This window comes from Vipera ursinii (assembly GCF_947247035.1).
Source record: "Vipera ursinii genome assembly, chromosome: 1".
Taxonomy (NCBI): Eukaryota; Metazoa; Chordata; class Lepidosauria; order Squamata; family Viperidae; genus Vipera; species Vipera ursinii.
Window position 1 is genome coordinate 117,494,541 of NC_139512.1, and position 20,255 is coordinate 117,514,795.

At 42.1% G+C, this 20,255-nt stretch overlaps 1 protein-coding gene across 4 annotated transcripts in view; it reads left to right on the forward strand.

The window, feature by feature from the left end:
- Positions 1–20,255, forward strand: part of KDM2A (lysine demethylase 2A) — a 76,619-nt gene that overhangs the window by 41,530 nt on the left and 14,834 nt on the right. For 2 of the 4 annotated variants that reach the window (XM_083356752.1, XM_083356753.1), the window contains 6 exons: positions 5,458–5,564; positions 6,057–6,150; positions 10,358–10,511; positions 11,643–11,758; positions 13,253–13,379; positions 13,622–14,019. In XM_083356752.1, coding sequence (XP_083212878.1) covers positions 5,458–5,564; positions 6,057–6,150; positions 10,358–10,511; positions 11,643–11,758; positions 13,253–13,379; positions 13,622–14,019 — 996 coding nt within the window. Of the gene's footprint in view, positions 1–2,268; positions 2,553–4,106; positions 5,565–6,056; positions 6,151–9,436; positions 9,612–10,357; positions 10,512–11,642; positions 11,759–13,252; positions 13,380–13,621; positions 14,020–20,255 lie in introns of those variants that run through there. The other 2 variants (XM_083356754.1, XM_083356755.1) reach the window with 2 other exon arrangements.

Below are 20,255 nucleotides of genomic sequence, written 5' to 3' on the forward strand. Positions count from 1 at the left end.
TATTGGTATGTTTTATTTTGATTGTATTTTGTCAGGATTTTGAATGTGCTTTATGTCTTAATATTTGTTAATTTTATAGGGTAGATGATAGTATGATATATGGAATCTTTGATGCTCGCTGAGCTTGGTTGTTTGCCTGCCGATGTTTTATTATCTGACTAGGTAACACCATCAGTGCTAGCGAATGTTGCATTTGCTCCCTGTTTATACATAGTAGATTTTATTTATTTAAAAGATTTATATGGCCATTCATCTTAAGCAACTTACAACGACCATAAAACTAGTAAATAACCATAAACAGAAAGCAACAAAATAATACCCCATGCCATAGTCATGCCCACTGGGATGCCTCACAGCAAGTTCAACTACCATCCTTCCATGCCTACTACCAATGCAATCCCAGCACTTCAGTCAAAAGCCAAGTCTTAACAGCCTTTCAAATGGCTTGAAGGGTGGAGACCTGGCAAATTGCCAGCAGGACAATGTTCCACAAAGTAGGGCAGCTGATATTTGGTCCCTGGGGATGCCCCGGAGACAGCAAGGGACTGGCCCCTGCCACCCTAGCTCCAGCCCCAGCCAGCCCGGCGGACCCCAAGTCACACGCACAGGAGCGAGTGAGCGCATGGGGGGCCGACGGCATCTGGCAGCAGGGGCTGCGTAGCCCGCTGTGAATACTGGGCTGGCCCTCCAGCGGCAGCGCTGTGGCGGCACTGGCAGCACACAGAGTCAGGGGCATGTGATGCAAGCTGCCAGACATGCCTACTCTCTCCCATCTCTTTTTGGTTGGAGAGCAGGTCGCCACTGGTCATCTCCTCAGCCCCCTCAAGGGTCTTGCCCTTGGCCTGCGGGTGGAGCGCATTCCCCTCGCGCACTTTGGTACCTGCTGCGGCCGCCAGCCACTCACGCCAGTCCCTTAGGCCGTTGCCCAGAGCTGCAGGCCAGGCCAGCACAAAGGAGGCAAAGCGGTCGGCTAGGAAGCCCCAAGTAGAGGTAGTAGAGTACGCCCAGGGCCAGCAGGCAAAAGGCCAAGCGGGGAAAGCCAGATCACCATCAGAGTCATGGCGGACCAGGCCCAGCAGATATGGAGAGGCACACAATCCTAGCTGGGACTAGGGGGCCATGGCGCCAATGGGGATCCGGTTTTCTCCACTCGGGGTGCCCTTTTGCTTGCTGGGCGTGGGCATACTCTACCACCTCTACTTGAGCTTGCTAGCTGGGTGGGCCAGATGCTCTGGGCGGTGGCAGTGGCCTAATGGACCTGCGCAAGCTACTGGCAGTGCCAGCCTGAGGTGAGGCCAAGTGCGTCAGGTGTGCAAAGGGAACAGGCTCCACACGCGGGCCAAGGGCAAAATCTGCAAGGGGGCTGAGGAGATGACCAGGAGCGACCTGCTCTCCCAAGTGCAAGCAAAAACAGATGGGACGGAGTAGGCGCGTCCGGCGGTCTGCATCACGCGCCTCCCCTTCTCCACCTGCTGCTGGAGGGCTGGCCCAGTACTCGCAGCGGGCTGCGGAGCCCCAGAGGGCACCGGTCAAGGGACCAGCAGGCTGTGGCTGCTGACGGACACTGTTAGCCCCCATGCACTCGCTGGCCTCTGTGTGCGTGGGCTGATGGTGTCAGGTAGCAGCCGGCCCAGCCCCTGCCTTGCCTTGCCCCACAGCAATGGCATCCCCACCCTGTCCTGCCTCACCTCGCCCTGCAGGACGAGCCTCCTGCCCACCGCCCCACCCACCAGAGGCCCCCTGGATCTACCCCAACCCTGCCCGGCCCCCAGAGTCATCCCCCTGAGCAACATCGAGGTGGCCACTTCCACCCCGGCCATGCCCACCCAGTCTGCCCTGACCACCGCAGCCACGCCCACCCAATGGGCCATGCCGCCCGCCCGCGCCCCCCCCCCCGAGGGCATCACAATGCTGGTGCGGCCCTCAATGAAATTGAGTTTGACACCCTGATTTAGGGCGTTAAAGGTGATAACCAGCACCATGAATTGCATCCATAAGAAAACTGGGAGCTAACTAAAAATGTACTTCTAGGCATTATTGTAAATAAAAATCTTAACAAAAAACCCTCACTATATAAACAACTAAATATATTGTCCCTGGAGGAAATTTTTCATGTTAAAATAAAAATAAGTTGTGACTGATAGCTTGCAGTATGTGTGGCATTAATTACATTATTAGAAATTAATTACAGTATGAGAAATCAGCCTGTATTTAAATATAAGCATTAACTCTCATTCTTTTAGCAAGCCACTTTGATCTAATTGTTAAGGTTCCAGGTTAGAAACCAGGAGTCCTGCCTTAGGCATCCAAATCTACCTGGATGACCAGTGATTCCCTCTCAGCCCACAACATCAGGCAACAAGCCAATCAGTCAATTACTGTTGCAGCCGATGGGTCAACATTTGGTTAGTCCGAAAAAGTAGACCCCGTACCTGCAGGAAAAATGCTCGGAAGAATAAAAAACTTGATTCTTTCACTAGCAGTACTAAAGTATATTTAAGTCCATTTGACTTCCAGTGAGATGGTGATATAAGAGACTGCACATACAGGGAGTGCAGAATTATTAGGCAAATGAGTATTTTGACCACATCATCCTCTTTATGCATGTTGTCTTACTCCAAGCTGTATAGGCTCGAAAGCCTACTACCAATTAAGCATATTAGGTGATGTGCATCTCTGTAATGAGAAGGGGTGTGGTCTAATGACATCAACACCCTGTATCAGGTGTGCATAATTATTAGGCAACTTCCTTTCCTTTGGCAAAATGGGTCAAAAGAAGGACTTGACAGGCTCAGGAAAGTCAAAAATAGTGAGATATCTTGCAGAGGGATGCAGCACTCTTAAAATTGCAAAGCTTCTGAAGCGTGATCATCGAACAATCAAGCGTTTCATTCAAAATAGTCAACAGGGTCGCAAGAAGCGTGTGGAGAAACCAAGGCGCAAAATAACTGCCCATGAACTGAGAAAAGTCAAGTGTGCAGCTGCCAAGATGCCACTTGCCACCAGTTTGGCCATATTTCAGAGCTGCAACATCACTGGAGTGCCCAAAAGCACAAGGTGTGCAATACTCAGAGACATGGCCAAGGTAAGAAAGGCTGAAAGACGACCACCACTGAACAAGACACACAAGCTGAAACGTCAAGACTGGGCCAAGAAATATCTCAAGACTGATTTTTCTAAGGTTTTATGGACTGATGAAATGAGAGTGAGTCTTGATGGGCCAGATGGATGGGCCCGTGGCTGGATTGGTAAAGGGCAGAGAGCTCCAGTCCGACTCAGACGCCAGCAAGGTGGAGGTGGAGTACTGGTTTGGGCTGGTATCATCAAAGATGAGCTTGTGGGGCCTTTTCGGGTTGAGGATGGAGTCAAGCTCAACTCCCAGTCCTACTGCCAGTTTCTGGAAGACACCTTCTTCAAGCAGTGGTACAGGAAGAAGTCTGCATCCTTCAAGAAAAACATGATTTTCATGCAGGACAATGCTCCATCACACGCGTCCAAGTACTCCACAGCGTGGCTGGCAAGAAAGGGTATAAAAGAAGGAAATCTAATGACATGGCCTCCTTGTTCACCTGATCTGAACCCCATTGAGAACCTGTGGTCCATCATCAAATGTGAGATTTACAAGGAGGGAAAACAGTACACCTCTCTGAACAGTGTCTGGGAGGCTGTGGTTGCTGCTGCACGCAATGTTGATGGTGAACAGATCAAAACACTGACAGAATCCATGGATGGCAGGCTTTTGAGTGTCCTTGCAAAGAAAGGTGGCTATATTGGTCACTGATTTGTTTTTGTTATGTTTTTGAATGTCAGAAATGTATATTTGTGAATGTTGAGATGTTATATTGGTTTCACTGGTAAAAATAAATAATTGAAATGGGTATATATTTGTTTTTTGTTAAGTTGCCTAATAATTATGCACAGTAATAGTCACCTGCACACACAGATATCCCCCTAAAATAGCTATAACTAAAAACTACTTCCAAAAATATTCAGCTTTGATATTAATGAGTTTTTTGGGTTCATTGAGAACATGGTTGTTGTTCAATAATAAAATTAATCCTCAAAAATACAACTTGCCTAATAATTCTGCACTCCCTGTATGTGAGCTCCAACTGATAATTTTAAATTTTATTCCATAAGTATTGGGTAGGAGGTTTGTTTTAATTGAAGCACACCACATTATTATCAGCTGTGGTTTGACCATGACAAGCTAAGTTTACTGCAGCATGCCAGTAACAAAAGATTGTAAACTAATGATGGAACTCCAAGTATCTGATCTCACAAAATTCATTTCACTTCTCCCAACTGCAATACAGGCAGCCAGTTAGTAAAGTACTTATTGCAGGAGGATGGAAGGGATGATTATGAAGATGAGTAGAAGGGCTGTTATTGTTATTTAAATACTTAAAATGGCCCTCACAAAAGGTGGTGGTTGTTGACGAAGAGACTGGAGTAATAGAAGATTATAAAGAAGGAAACAGTCAAGCTAAGATTACAATTTTTCCCCCTCCAATAAGACTCTCACCTGACTCTTCTTTAGACAATGAAGGCCCTATAGTGAAGTCATCTCATGACTGGTCGTTAGGGCCTTACTATCTGTTTACCACAGAGCCATTTGAAACTCGAGTAAATCCAGGCAAAGAATTCGCCTCATGAATCAACAGTCTTTTATATTGACTCCCATAAAGAGGAACTGGACTATGCTGGGAGGTGAAGAGACTGCACGCTGCCATCACACACACACACACACACACACACACACACACCCTATGCTTCATCCTGCATCCCTGCCGCCCCAAGCTGACTTTTGCAAGTGGAGTGGCAGGGACAGGGAAGTGCAAGGCAGCAGGGGTTGCAGAGTGCAGGGTGGGTAAAAGGGCAAAAATGGGGGTGGGTGGGATAGGTAGGTGGAGGGAGTTAAGCAGAGCCGACTGCCACAGTGAAGGAAAAGCGCAAGATCCTCTTCCAATGACAGTGCAGTTCTGGACCACAATGGGACTGCCGAAACTACCAACACTAAGCAGGGCAGTCATGTGATGTTTCATGTAATGACTGCATCACTTAGCAACAGAAATTCCAATTCCAGTTAGGGTCTTTATGAGAGGATCTATCTTTTTTTTTTTTTTTTTTTTTTGTAATATTTCATCAGCGTAGGTGAGAGATATTTACTCCTGACTAACCTGTTCTGTTTTGTGAGGGGTGTGATTGTTACATGCATTTAAATTTCTAAGATATTATTGTATATCTTATTTCATAGCTAATTCTTCATGAATACAGAATATATCAGTGTAATAATAAAGGGTGAATGAGTAGAGCCTCACTAATTGATACTTAGTGAAATATCCTATATCTTGAACCTTGAGGCATAATCTTTGATACCTGTTTAATATTTTGGCAGAAGGATATCGAACATTTGTTTGTGACAAACATAAATCTTGATTTAATACATATTTCCAGGTGGATTTAATTGATTGGGTTGACAATATGTGGCCAAGGCATCTGAAGGAAAGCCAGACAGAATCAACAAATGCTATTTTGGATATGCAGTATCCAAAAGTGCAAAAGTAAGTAAAATTTTATATATAGATCTTTCTTTTCGTTGATGTTTCTATATTGCTACCTATCCTTCTATATTTTATTGATTGTCACAAGGTCAGCAGTCTGTGCCAGACGTGCTAACATCTTTCCTAAGTCCTCCAACAATGCTAACTGGATGGGTAACATCTATGAACATTGTATTGTTGAATGGCAAAATAGATTTGTTTGAAACAGCAGGAATTATAGCAGGAAGAACTTCCTGCTTAGGGATATAGATTCCTATTACTGGCTTTCTGATACAATAAAAACTACACATCAAGTACTAATCTTATTGTCCATTTTTGTTTCAACAGTACAGAGTATTCTTAACACTATAGATTCTGGTAATTAATACTGTCATTCAACATATCAGTGGCATACTAAATACTAACAATAAGCATTTATTCCATCTACACAGTATTGCAACTTAATTCAATAAAGTTTATGTTTTCATAATTTCTGGTTTTACTGTATTTCAGATATTGCCTGATGAGCGTTAAAGGATGCTACACAGATTTCCATGTAGATTTTGGTGGCACATCAGTATGGTATCACATACTCAGAGGGGGGAAGGTACTGTGGCATTTCAGCAATGTACTTTTTTGTGAGAAGGTTTGAGTAAAAAGGCTGTAACCTGCAAATGGTCACAGTACACGGCAGTTGCTAAATATACTTCATTTCACTTGAGGAGCCACTTGCATCTCATTTAGACACTCTAGAATCAGACTTATTGGACTGTTTTAACAGGACTCCTTAGTGCAGGGCTTTTCAACTAGCGGTACGGGTACCACCTGTGGTACATTGGCACCTGGCAGGTGATACGTGACCATCCAAGAAAAGTGGTAGCGGGGAAGGGGAATGAGCTGAACCGGTGGCAGCTCCGCACAAGCCTGAGCAAGAGATGGCTGAAGCTGCAGGGCTATCAGGGCTCTGCGGAAGCGCCAGGATCAGCACTTCTTTGGGGCTGTCAGGGCTCAGTGGAAGCGCCAGGATCAGCGCCAGGCTCCAGCTGGAGCTCGACACTGATCCTGGCACTTCTGAGCCCAGAAGAAGCGCCGATCAGCTGGAATGTTGCAGCATCTCCAGGGTCTTGTGATTTACATTCAGATGCTTGGCAACTGATTCATATTTTATTTATTTATTTATTGATGGGATTTATATCCCGCCCTATCTCCCGAAGGACTCAGGGCGGCTAACAACAAAACATAATAAGTACAGAAATTAAGATAAAAATAAAATTAAAATCATCTGTGCAATAAATTAAAATTAAAAACTATAAATAAATTAAAAATTCTAAATATAATTAATTAAAATGCCTGTCAGTCCAGGTCATTTATGATGATCACAGTGTCCCAGGGTCATGTAAAGTGACCAAAACCTGGTGCAACCATGCAGCAGACGGGAGAAATAAAAACCAAACACCCCCACCCCACCCCTGCTGCCAATCCTCAACAGAAATGCTCACAATGAAAACCTTGGACAGGAGGAAGAGCGCCGCCGGGCGGGCAGGCAGGTGTCTTGCTTGGCTGTGGCTTGGAGGACACCTTTTCAGTGCCATTGTAACTTCAAACAGTCACTAAGCGAACTGTTGTAAGTCGAGGACTACCTGTACTTCATCACTTTTTTCCTTCCCCCCCCCCCCCCCCCCCGGTCATCCAAGTTTTTGACACCTTGCTAGGCGACTGGTGGTACTCGGATGTTGCCATATCCTAAAAGTGGTACAGTGGGTGAAAAAGTTGAAAAGCCCTGCCTTAGTGTAACTAGTTACACTGTGTAACTATTATTATATATTACACGGTATGTAATTAATAGAACATGAGAGCAAATTTTAAAAATGAGGAATAGTTAATGAAACAACTGTGTGTTTTATTAATTACATGCCTAATAGTTTATATTGGAAAATAGAATACATGCAGAAAATAGTTTTTTAAGTAGATTGAAAAGATCAATCTATGAGATCAGTGTAACTACTTAATTCTTTTTAAATAGGTACCATTTTTGCAAAGAATTTGCTTTTAGGTATAAATCTTCAAGATCAGAAAAATAATACTTTACATATCTGCTCATGCTATTCAACTGCAGCATTCTTTTGTTACCCATTTGGCACAGAGGACATTACTAGATATTTTTACTTGGTCTTATTAAAACATGGAAATTTCCAGAGATTTTTAGGCTTATTTGAAGACTTTTATATCCCTAGTTCTTCAATCATTTAATATTCTATTTTTAAGAAAGTTTAAAAATTGAGATATCTCTGTTTTGTCCTACTGCAAAACTTTTGTTTTCATTGTTTCAAATCATTTGTTTTGCTAATTGTACAGCCATTACTCATTTAGTGACTACCTCAGTTAGTGATCATTCACAACTACAACAATAATAAATGGCGATTAAAAATTCATTTTCCAACCAATCCATGCATTTGGGCCTGACAATAGAAGCCTTCAGAGTGAAACTGATTAAAGTCATGTTAGTTTCAGGCAGTTAGTTCTAATTAACTAATTAAGGTCACAGAACTGAGCTTGTTACCTTGTTTGCAGTTTTTAGGGAATCACTGCTATGTGAAGAAAAGCAGCCCAGAAAGAGAGCTTAAGCAATCTCTCCAACCTGTAAGGGGGGCAAAATGGGAGAACTGGATCAGACACAGGACACTGTAGGAAAGAAGGAACCAATGACCTTCATAATTCTCTCTCTCTCTCTCTCTCTCTCTCTCTCTCTCTCTCTCTCTCTCTGTTTCAGTCATGTATTCATTTAGCAATTATTTTACTTAACAACCAAGTCATTAGAATGGGACACAGTTGCTAAATGAGGAGAAAATTTACTAAATGATCTCTCCCATTTAAATTGGTTGCATTAACTGTAGAAATTAAGGAACGCATAAGGATTCTTCAACACTTCACTGAACTCCTACAGTATATATAAACGAGTAAAATCCAAGTGGCTAGTTTTCTATGCCAATCTGAAACTGAAGTAAATAGTACAATACAGACAGCACTGTTAAAAATGGAGGACACAAAGATTAATCTACTTTAGTATCTTTAATTTTTCCCCAAACAGCAGTTAGTTTGGAAATATCTTTAGAATATCTTTTTGCCACATTGAATCTTTGAGGGCTACTGGCTCTGCATTGCATATGCAATGTAATGTGATGTTTTGTTTTAGTTATTATATATAATATACAAATAGTCCTCGACTATGACTCATTTAATGACCATTTGAAGTTGCAACGGCGTTGAAAAAAGTGACTTACAAGTGGTCCTCACACTTGTGACTGTTGCAGAATTCCCACAATCACATGATCAGAATTCAGGCACTTGCCAACTGGCATGTATTTACGATGGTTGCAGCATCCCAGGGTCATTTGATCACCACTTACGACCTTTATTTCTGACAAAGAAAGTCAGTGGAGGAAGCCTGCATGAGTGATTTAACAACTGCAATGATTCTATTAACAACCGTAATAAAGCAGATTGTAAAAGCAGACACACACAAACACACACACACAAAACATTTTGGGCACCAGGGACCATTCTGTAGAGAGAGTTTTTTCTGCAGACTGGAGGGGGTGTGGTTTTGTGTGTTGCGTGCATCCTGTGGATGGTTCGTTTGCAGGGCCCGGTTGCTGGCATGCTGCAGCCCGGTTGCCAGTACATGGAATTGGGGACCCCGACATTGGGGACCCCTGCTAAATAAGTGCCTTACTTAGCAATGAAAGTTGTAGTGCCAATTGTGGTCGTAAGTTGAGGACTCTTTGTAATATAATAACAATCATACAAATTGCAATCTCCATATAATTCAAACTGCTGGCAGTGATTATTGGCATCTAGTAACATATTATAAAAGGGAAGGTTGTAAACTGAAAGATTTGTGTGCCACCCTGGGGTAGCTAGGACAGGACCAGGCTGCAGATGAAATGCTGATAAAATACTTCAGAACAATCCTCTGGGAAGAAAAGCTCTACCCTGAGGATCCAGTATGCAGAGAGAGAGGAGTACTTGAAGAACAGAGACAGATTGGTTGAATGTGATAAGCAACATGTAAGAAAGATCAGACATTGGAACATTGCTAAATGGTTTCAGTTACCTTTTTTTAACTGTATTTATTCCTAATGCTTGAGCATTATTTCAGTTTAAATGGGTGATCTGCCCTTCTAAAAGTTGACTATCCACTAAACATCCACAATTAGCACAAATTAGCAAAGTCTCAAACATGCAGTAGAGCCATGGTGGCGAACCTACGGCACACGTACCACAGGTGGCACGCAGAGTCCTCTCTGAGGGCACGCGCGTCCTCACCAAAGTCCTAGGCCTTCAGCTGGGTTTTATAAAACCTTTTCGCTTTAGGCCTCCGCTGCCATGTGCAAAAAAAAAAGTTCAATCAATCAATCAATTCCAACTTCTTGCGGGAAGAAAAAAGATCTTGCAAAGTTGGAATTGATTAAACTTTTTAGTCCCACCCAATGGGCCACGCCCACCTGGCACCCGACAATACATAAGTGGGTTTTGGGTTGCAGTTTGAGCACTTGGTCTCTAAAAGGTTCACCATCACTGCAGTAGAGTCTTAGGTTTCTTCTTCTCCGCACTTGGTCCATTTACTTTTGCCTGTATGAAAATTATCAGAAGCAATACAGACAATGTGAAATAATTTTTAGCTAGGAAGCTTATTGATGGAATATGTAGGTCACCAATTTTCAGCAAAATATTGCATAATTTAGAATACTAATCTGGATTTAATAGCTGATTTTTCTGAAGGACACCTTTAACTTTCCTTTTTCTATTTGCAGATCTTCTGGCTAATCCCACCCACTCCGCAGAACTTAGAATTATATGAAAACTGGCTACTATCAGGGAAGCAAGGTGACATCTTCCTTGGTGACAGGGTATCAGATTGTCAGCGTATTGAACTAAAGCAAGGCTATACCTTTGTCATTCCCTCAGGTATATATAAACAATGTTGCATAGGTAAAAACACAGTTACTAAAAACAGTTCTAAACAGCAGATTCTTAGTATCTTTTTTATTGCTAAAAGACTATATGACTGTTGAATTAGAATAATACAGTACTTCTTATGGTTTGATTAAGCCTGGGATATGCTTAAACTTGAATGGACAATTCTTGGATTAACTACAGCCTATCTATCTAAATTTTTAGCAGCATAACCTTTGACTTTTATCTGTTCTGATTTTCTGAAAGGTTGGAAGTTTAAAATAAAATTAAGTTTAAAATAGCCATGTAAGTCTCTATGGAGATTCTCAAGTCATCCAGGTCACGGTTGTCCCAAAGGTGCTTTTTCAGAAGGCAACTGGGCTTTCTTGTTTTTCGTTGAAGACATTTTTCAGCTCTGAATGGATGGTGGGGAATGGAAGGATTTATATTCCTTGCAGACGGCTGATCATTTGTGTTCTCTCAGAGAGTTGTTGAAGCCATTTGGAGGTTTATCTTGTGTCCTCAGGGTCACCTGAGTAGTGCAAATGTCTGTGGAGCCTTCTTGGCTGCAGGATGTTTTCTGCCCTGTGTTCTTTCACTGTTGAAGACAGGCACAGGCTGTTGGGGATGAGTCTGTGTTGTCTGCATCTCAGGCTAAAGCACAAATGGTTCCTGTAGTCTGTAGTGTTTTCTGGAAATCCGCTCACACTCCTGCACCATTCAAAGAGTGTTCATCCCAAAGTACATAGCTAAGTCTCTGGTGATATCTCTCTAGTAATGTAAGCACTTTATCCCCTTTGCTTCAGAGGCCTAAAAATGCTTCTGACTTAAACAGTATTTATCCATTTAGGTCAACCGGGCAATCTGCAGTGTTGGCAAATTTCGTAGAAAATATTGAGGGAAGGGCGATAGGCAGTTATTCTAAGAAACTAGAAAACATCAAACCTCCCCTTCCTCCATTTTCAGGTGAAAAAATGTCATTGCATCTTTGTAATGGAATTAAGAGTACTTTTTTTCTGAGAAGATTTTGTTCAATAAATACAACTCTTGGAAGTGTAAACTTATGTAAATTACAACTTTAGAAATACAAGATTTTCAGCTATGGAACCTCGGATTATCTGAATGATGGGCTTTGATCCTTAGGTTGGATCCATGCTGTGTATACTCCTACGGATACCCTAGTTTTTGGAGGAAATTTTCTACACAGCTTCAACATCCCTATGCAGCTACGAATCTATAGCATTGAAGACCGTACACGGGTAAGAGATTTTCAGAAATGTTTTTCAAATTTGTATAACTTACACATTATGGAATATCACTATCCCTATTAAAGTTCAGTTTTACAATCACAAAAGCACTAGGTAAACTAATAAACCCTAAGATTTCAAGGGATATGACTTAATAAGAGAAACAGTGTATAGATGTCTACATTAGGTAGCCACATTCTTTTCTAATATTCAAAAGTATATTTTTGAATTGTAATTGTTATTTACGATGCCCATAATGACTGGGCACAGATGATCCACTTAACTGGATTAAATCAAAAGGTCATGTAATCCCAGAGTCAGTTTCTATCATATCAGCTACTCCTGAAAGGCCAGAAATGAAGCATTATAATAATAGGCTTGTTGATTATTATCCAGTGTCTAGTACTGATCTGAAATACAGAGCAGAAATTACTTTCAGTCTATGTTTAACTGAATTCTGATACTCTCCATATGATTTTTTTAATCTTATTTTTCACTGCTGAATTATGCCACCAGTTGATGTTTCTGCTAAGGCTTTATTGTGCTAAGTAATCTTGGCTCACTTCAAGTTAGTTATTTCAGTGATTACCTTTGATTCCAAATGTTTTATAATAATCACTGACATCAAGACAAATCCTCTGAGATAAATTACTTTGTATTGTGTAGTATAGTTGATTCTGCTATCCATTCAATAAGTTACCAGTCTATAAGCTGGCAGCATATCATTTCCGAAGTCTGGAAAAGTTTTATGTCTAAACACGACCATATTAACAAGCTTAGATAAAAATTTTAACTGGTAAGAGCAATTTTATCTATAAGATCATCTTTCACACAGAAAAGGAGACAGGTTTTACAATCTCTTTCCATCTCATTGGTTCATGAAGTTTGAGAAGCCTTTCAGAAGAGTGTGAAATTATAACATGAGCAAAATATAGCTCATCTTCTATCAACACTGTTGGATCGAAGGGCTTCTGTGAACATGAAAGAGCGATGTTATTTGTAAAAAGGGTGTCTCCATGTAGAAAGACTCAGCAATTGCTGAAATTCTAAAAAGCTAATGAAGCAAGGCCTTTCCTTTATAAAAGCCATGCTGATTTTTTTTCCTTTAGTTGCTCTTCAGATCAAAAATCTTCATCACTCTTTAATGTTTAACTTTTATGCACATTGAGCTATCCTTAATAATGTTCTCTAGTTTATATGGGACAGAAGTTAAGATGACCTAGATCTTTTTTAAAGATTATATAGGCTCCTTTGAAGTCCTCAATAGGAAAGCTAATTTTAATAAGTTTATATTTTAATTAAGAGTCTGGAAAAAATGCCACTGGCCCCACACTGAATTGTAAAGTATGAATTAATTTTCGTTGAGAGAATGATAAGACAGTAATTTTCTACATACTGGGGCATTTCTGTATAAGACTAAGTGAGAAAAATGGGGGGGGTATTAGGAAAATTGCATAACTAATAGTCTAAGAAATGCTGGTTTTTTTGTATCCTTCCCCTTTACAGGTCCCAATTAAATTTCGTTATCCCTTTTATTATGAAATGTGCTGGTATGTACTAGAACGCTATGTCTACTGTATCACTAACCGTTCCCACTTGACCAAGGACTTTCAGAAGGAATCACTTAATATGGGTAAGAGCTGCTATTTTCTTTCATTTTTCTGATTTTTACATTATACACACACATATACACTTTTTGATTGTAACAGATAACCTTTGAAGGTACTGCCACACCAAGAAAAGGGTCTCACACAAAGAGATCTAAGAGATTATACTATGACTTAAACCTAGCTATACATTCACCTTTACTTAATGCTGCCCCCCCCCAAAAATCAAACATATTTAGTCTGATATTACTCCTTCCTCTGTATACAGATATGGAACTGTGTAACTCAGAGTCAGGAAATGTGGATGAAGACGATGCTGTGGGTGGAAAGGAATCACGTCGCCCAGTCACCAGACGGTCAATCCTTACCAGCCCGGTAGCCAATGGTGCTAATCTAGACTATGATGAACTAAGTAGAGGGTGTCGAAGTTTGCCAAGTCTTAAGAGAACACTCTCCATGGAATCTGAATCCAGTCGAGGTTCCCAGAATGGCCAAACATGGGATTCTCACAGCAATTGTTCACATAAAGACAAGAAGGTGCACCTAACACAGTTTGAGCTTGAAGGTCTACGTTGTCTTGTAGACAAGCTGGAATCTTTGCCTCTACACAAGAAGTGTGTACCCACAGGCATAGAAGATGAGGATGCTCTTATTGCAGATGTTAAGGTAAGATGGAAATACTGTCTTTTTCTACAGCACCTTCAAGTTAAGGATCAAACAAAACAGTAATAAATTGAAAGATTTAATCAGGACTGACTTCTGGACGACAACAGCTAAGTGTGCTGCACTACTGCAAGCTGGTTTAACCCTGGAATCAAAATAGTTATTTTATTTTGTACTTATCAAAATTCCTGACACTATTCAATTTATCTTTGAAAATGTTTCTGCCTTCTCTGTAGTACTAACTAGAAATATGCAGATTTGTCAGTCTGAGAATAATATATCCCATACTATTTCATTTGCATCCCAAGAGGAGGTTCAAAAATTTTTCCACATCCCTAATATTGGCACAGTTGTTATCAACTTAAATTTTGGTAATATTTTATAACATGAATTGATACTGTTTTATATATGATACTTACTGTTACAAAGTTGTTTCGTGGAAATGAAACAAGGAAATTCCTGAATTTTATCATATGAAAGGCAACTATATATCTTCCATGTATTTGTCAGAGTTCCTTAATAATTTGAGACTCCTTTATGGAAATCCTCTGGAAGGATTTGTTGGAACAGAATCCTTGGTAAATTACTTTTAATTATGCTTTAAGTTGCCATTGTTAGGTTCAAAAATACTAAATATATTCTCACAGCCAGCCAGCACATAAGCACAAATGTACAGGTGAAACTCGAAAAATTAGAATATCGTGCAAAAGTTCATTTATTTCAGTAATGCAACTTAAAAGGGGAAACTAATATATGAGATAGACTCATTACATGCAAAACAAGAAAGTTCAAGCCGTGATTTGTCATAATTGTGATGATGATGGCGTACAGCTCATGAAAACCCCAAATCCACAATCTCATAAAATTAGAATATTGTGAAAAGGTGCAATATATTCTAGGCTCAAAGTGTCCCACTCTAATCAGCTAATTAAGCCATAACACCTGCAAAGGGTTCCTGAGCCTTTAAATGGTCTGTCAGTCTGGTTCAGTAGGAATCACAATCATGGGGAAGACTGCTGACCTGACAGTTGTGCAGAAAACCATCATTGACACCCTCCATAAGGAGGGAAAGCCTCAAAAGGTAATTGCAAAAGAAGTTGGATGTTCCCAAAGTGCTGTTTCAAAGCACATTAATAGAAAGTTAAGTAGAAGGGAAAAGTGTGGAAGAAAAAGGTGCACAAGCAGCCGGGATGACCGCAGCCTGGAGAGGATTGTCAGGAAAAGGCCATTCAAAAGTGTTGGGGACTTTCACAAGAAGTGGACTGAGGCTGGAGTCAGTGCATCAAGAGCCACCACACACAGACGGATCCTGGATATGGGCTTCAAATGTCGTATTCCTCTTGTCGAGCCACTCCTGAACAACAAACGACGTCAGAAGGTATCTTACCTGGGCTAAAGAAAAACAGACCTGGTCTGTTGCTCAGTGGTCCAAAGTCCTCTTTTCTGATGAGAGCAACGTTTGCATCTCATTTGGAAACCGAGGACCCAGAGTCTGAAGGAAGAATGGAGAGGCACACACTGCAAGATGCTTGAAGTCCAGTGTGAAGTTTCCACAGTCTGTGTTGATTTGGGGAGCCATGTCATCTGCTGGTGTTGGTCCACTGTGCTTCATTAAGTCCAGGGTCAACGCAGCCGTCTACCAGGAGATTTTGGAGCACTTCATGCTTCCTTCCACAGACGAGCTTTATGGGGATGCTGACTTCATTTTCCAGCAGGACTTGGCACCTGCCCACACTGCCAAAAGCACCAAAACCTGGTTCAATGACCGTGGGATTACTGTGCTTGATTGGCCAGCAAAACCGCCTGACCTGAACCCCATAGAGAATCTATGGGGCATTGCCAAGAGAAATATGAGAGGCATGAGACTGAACAATGCAGAAGAGCTGAAGGCCGCTATTGAAGCATCCTGGTCTTCCATAACACCTCAGCAGTGCCACAGGCTGATAGCTTCCATGCCACGCCGCATTGAGGCAGTAATTGCTGCAAAAGGGGCCCAAACCAAGTACTGAGTACATATGCATGCTTATACTTTTCAGAGATCCGATATTGTTCTATGTACACTCCTTGTTTTATTGATTGCATGTAATATTCTAATTTTCTGAGATTGTGGATTTGGGGTTTTCATGAGCTGTAAGCTATAATCATCACAATTATGACAAATCACGGCTTGAACTATTTTTCTTTGCATGTAATGAGTCTATCTCATATATTAGTTTCCCCTTTTAAGTTGCATTACTGAAATAAATGAACTTTTGCATGATATTCTAATTTTTCGAGTTTCACCTGTAATATGAACATAAAACTGTGTGAAGTATTACTACAAATTAATAATTTGTCATTTGCCTGGAAGCCAATTAAGTTTTCAAGAAAGCAGAACATAGTAGAATATCTATTGCTTCATTAACTTCCGATAACCTCTTAAGACTGGATTCACCATCTGTTAGAATGTAGCTTTCTTATGAAAAGTTTCCTGAATTGTCTGGATTTGCCTCATATAAGGTAAAGGTAAAGGTTCCCCCGCACATGCGTGCTAGTCGTTTCCAACTCTAGGGGCCGGTGCTCATCTCCGTTTCAAAGCCGTAGAGCCAGCGCTTGTCTGAGGACGTCTCTGTGGTCATGTGGCTGGCATGACTAGACGCCAAAGGCGCACGGAACGCTGTTACCTTCCCACCGTAGTGGTCCCTATTTTTCTACTTGCATTTTTACGTGCTTTCGAACTGCAAGGTTGGCAGAAGCTGGGACAAGTAACAGGCGCTCACTCTGTTACGCGGCACTCGGGATTCGACCCGCCACACTGCCGATCTTCTGATCGACAAGCTCAGCATCCTAACCCACCATAAATCATAATACATAAACCAGTATTTGGATTCAGATAATACAAGTCAAACCCAGTCAAATCGTATTATGGTATAGTGCAGTATAAGAATCAAAGCACAATAACTATATTTGTGTATTTTTGCTCCTTATCTCTCTGGATATATTTTTTTCTCTTGTGGTTAATTGAAGGAGGAAAAAGGTTTGTTTAATCCAAATGATCAGCACAGCCACATCATCTAGCTTGAAAGGCAAGACTGAAAAAAGTTATTGGAGGGTTATTGGAGGTGTGCATGTGTATGTGTGTTTAGAACCACAAGCCATTATGTCTCCTAAAGATAACAGCTGCCATTTGTTCAGTTGGTGTTTTATGGGTACTGCATGTCATTTGATTTGTCTACTAAAAAATAGTGACAAATTCAGAAATTTCCATAGAAATTTACACAGTTACATTGTGTAGTCTGATAAAAATAGTGTGAGCGCTCAGTTAGAAATACTGCTTCGTTTTATAATTCCAGGTAATGTTATTGGTGAAACCCAGAAACAATTCATAGTAAAAAATAAAACCATGAAAATGTTAAAACATTATTCCGCTAATGTTAATTAGAAAGCTGTGGCATGTTCCAATATACCTGTAAACAATTGTGTAAATTTGAAAAGGGATCTTTTACAGTACAGTCTGCAGGCATTTTCTTTTTTCATAGCATCTGTAGGTTGCTCTCTTGTATTCAGCAAGTGGGTAATATATCCACAATTCTGCTTAAGGCTGTTTAAAAATTTAGTAAGTTTGAATGCATTGTCATCTGTTAATAGTTCATATACATGCAAAGTAAAACATTTAACTGTACGTAAAATATACCAACTATCTGTTGTACAACAATAGCCAGTTGCATATTTTGAGCATTAGACCCTGTAACATAGGCATTTAAGATCTATTGTTGCATTGCTTGGGATAGAAGCATTATATGTCCATATCTTTTTGTTGTTGTTAACTGCGAAGTCGTGTCCGACCCATCGCAACTCCATGGACAACGTTCCTCCAGGCCTTCCTGTCCTCTACCATCTTCTGGAGTCCATTTAAGCTCACGCCTACTGCTTCAGTGACTCCATCCAGCCACCTCATTCTCTGTCGTCCCTTTCTTCTATTGCCCTCAATCTTTCCCAGCATTAGGCTCTTCTCCAGTGAGTCCTTCCTTCTCATTAGGTGGCCAAAGTATTTGAGTTTTAGCTTCAGGATCTGGCCTTCTAAAGAGCAGTCAGGGTTGATCTCTAGGACTGACCGGTTTGATCGCCTTGCAGTCCAAAGGACTCGCAGGAGTCTTCTCCAGCACCAGAGTTCAAAAGCCTCCATTCTTTGGCACTCAGCCTTTTTTATGGTCCAGCTTTCACTGGCATACATTGCAACTGGGAAGACCATAGCCTTGACTATACGCACTTTTGTTGACAGGGTGATGTCTCTGCTTTTTAGTCTGCTGTCTAGAGATGTTTGTTAAATCACGTTTATCCATTTCAGCCTTTCAAAGATACCAGCAAACATTTTAAACACCCAGTTCAGGGAACCAGTAACACAAGGTACCATCCAGCAGTACCTGTTTGGCTAGTATACAACACCAACTTGTCTTTTTAATAGCCTGTATCGCAAGTTTGCGCTGAATTCTGAAAACGTCGATTGACGAGCAAGATTACACAACCCTGAAAAATTGTCAGGCGCCGGTTTCACTTTTCTGACGAGCTTTCTGTGCGGTCTTTAAGCTCACATTTTAAATAGAAAGCAGCTGAACGGCTCCGGTGTAAGAATAGTCGTTTCCTCTCTGCCGTTTCACGGATCGAGACTTTTTTTTCACGTTCTAATCTAGGCGGTTAAAAACCAAAAAAACAGCCATTGTTACTGTTGAAAGGCAGCCTTATTGAGAGGAATTTGCTTGTGACCAAAATAGCGATGCAAGGGCGGGCGGGCAAGGGGAAGAGAGAGAGAGAGAAAAAAAGAGAGAGAGAGAAAGAGAGAGAGAGAGAGAGAGAGAGAGAGAGCTGCAGCAATCCAGAGAACGGGTTAAAAAAAAGCTTCTCTGTTCTTTTTTCTCTCAAGTCTGCCTCAGTCAGCCCTTCGGGCGGCTGGCCCCGGATTCTCCAATTGCAGCCATGGGGGAGGGGAAAGGGAGTCGGCTTCGACCAATTAGCAAGCAGCCAGCCGCTTAGTCCAGCCCCCCCCTCCCCTCCCCCCCGCCCTCCCGACTCTGCAGCAGAACGGCTTTCCGTTCTGTTCTTCGGCTGGCTCGCTCGGCCTCCCTTTTTTTTTTTTTTTTTCTCCTCTCCTGCCATCTTCCGTTGCAAAGCATTGCTGGGAACTGCATGCGGGTGACGCAGCAGCATTGTTTGCAAAGGCAAAGAGGAAGCTTCCGCCGAAAGGCTTCTTCTGGAAGGAGCATGCTCCGGCGAGGCAGCTGGCTCGGGCTGACAAAAGAGTTGTAAAAGCGGCCGGTTTTGTCCGAAATCCTCTCGCCGGGAAGAAACTCGAGGATTGTATGGGAACCCATTGTACCTCGGGGGCGGGCGGGCGTGGGGGGAGGGGGGCAGGGGGAAAAAAGATCGAAAGCGAAGCGGTAACCGGGCGGACTAGAAAACAAAGGGACTAAAGGAAAAACTTCCTGCGAGACTCCGGGCAGCTTCAGCGGAACGGAGCGCGCAAAAAGGTCAGGCAGATCCCGGAACTGCGGGGGTGGGGGGGGCGGGCTGGGTTCAGGGATCCGGGAGTGGGCTTCTGCCGAACGAGCCGGGTTTCTTTGCGTTCTCGCGGAGAGCGTTTGATCGAGGTTTTTTTTTTGTTTTGTTTTTTACCTGCGGGGTTTTTTTCTTTTTCTTTCAGGGTACTCGTCTGCGTTTTTTTTGGGGGGGGGAGGGAGGGGGTGTTGTTCTTTGATTAGAACGGGAAACACGAGGCCTTTTGAGCTTGGCTTTGGAGGGCAGCGAGACCCCCGTACTTTTTACTTCTCTTAAGTTGGCCTGCGATGCGTTGGATATTTGACATTTATTGATTGATTGATTGATTGATTAGATTTGTATGCCGCCCTTCTCCCGAAGGACTCAGGGCGGCGAAATGTTCTTAACCGTAGTTCCACCGCAGTTTCTCTCTCTCTCTCTCTCTCTCTCTCTCTCTCTCTCTCTCTCTCTCTAACCCTTTTCTCTCTTCACCCTTTTGCCTTCGACTGGGGCAGGGGTCGGCAACCTCGGCTCTTTTATGACTCGTGGACTTCAACTCCCAGAATTCCTGAGCCAGCTATGCTGGCTCAGGAATTCTGGGAGTTGAAGTCCACGAGTCATAAAAGAGCCGAGGTTGCCGACCCCTGGACTGGGGTCTTTCTAAAGGCCCGTGGGAATTGGCGGAACCGGGTGTTTTTCGTCTTGCAGAGCTTACACGCCTCTGACTG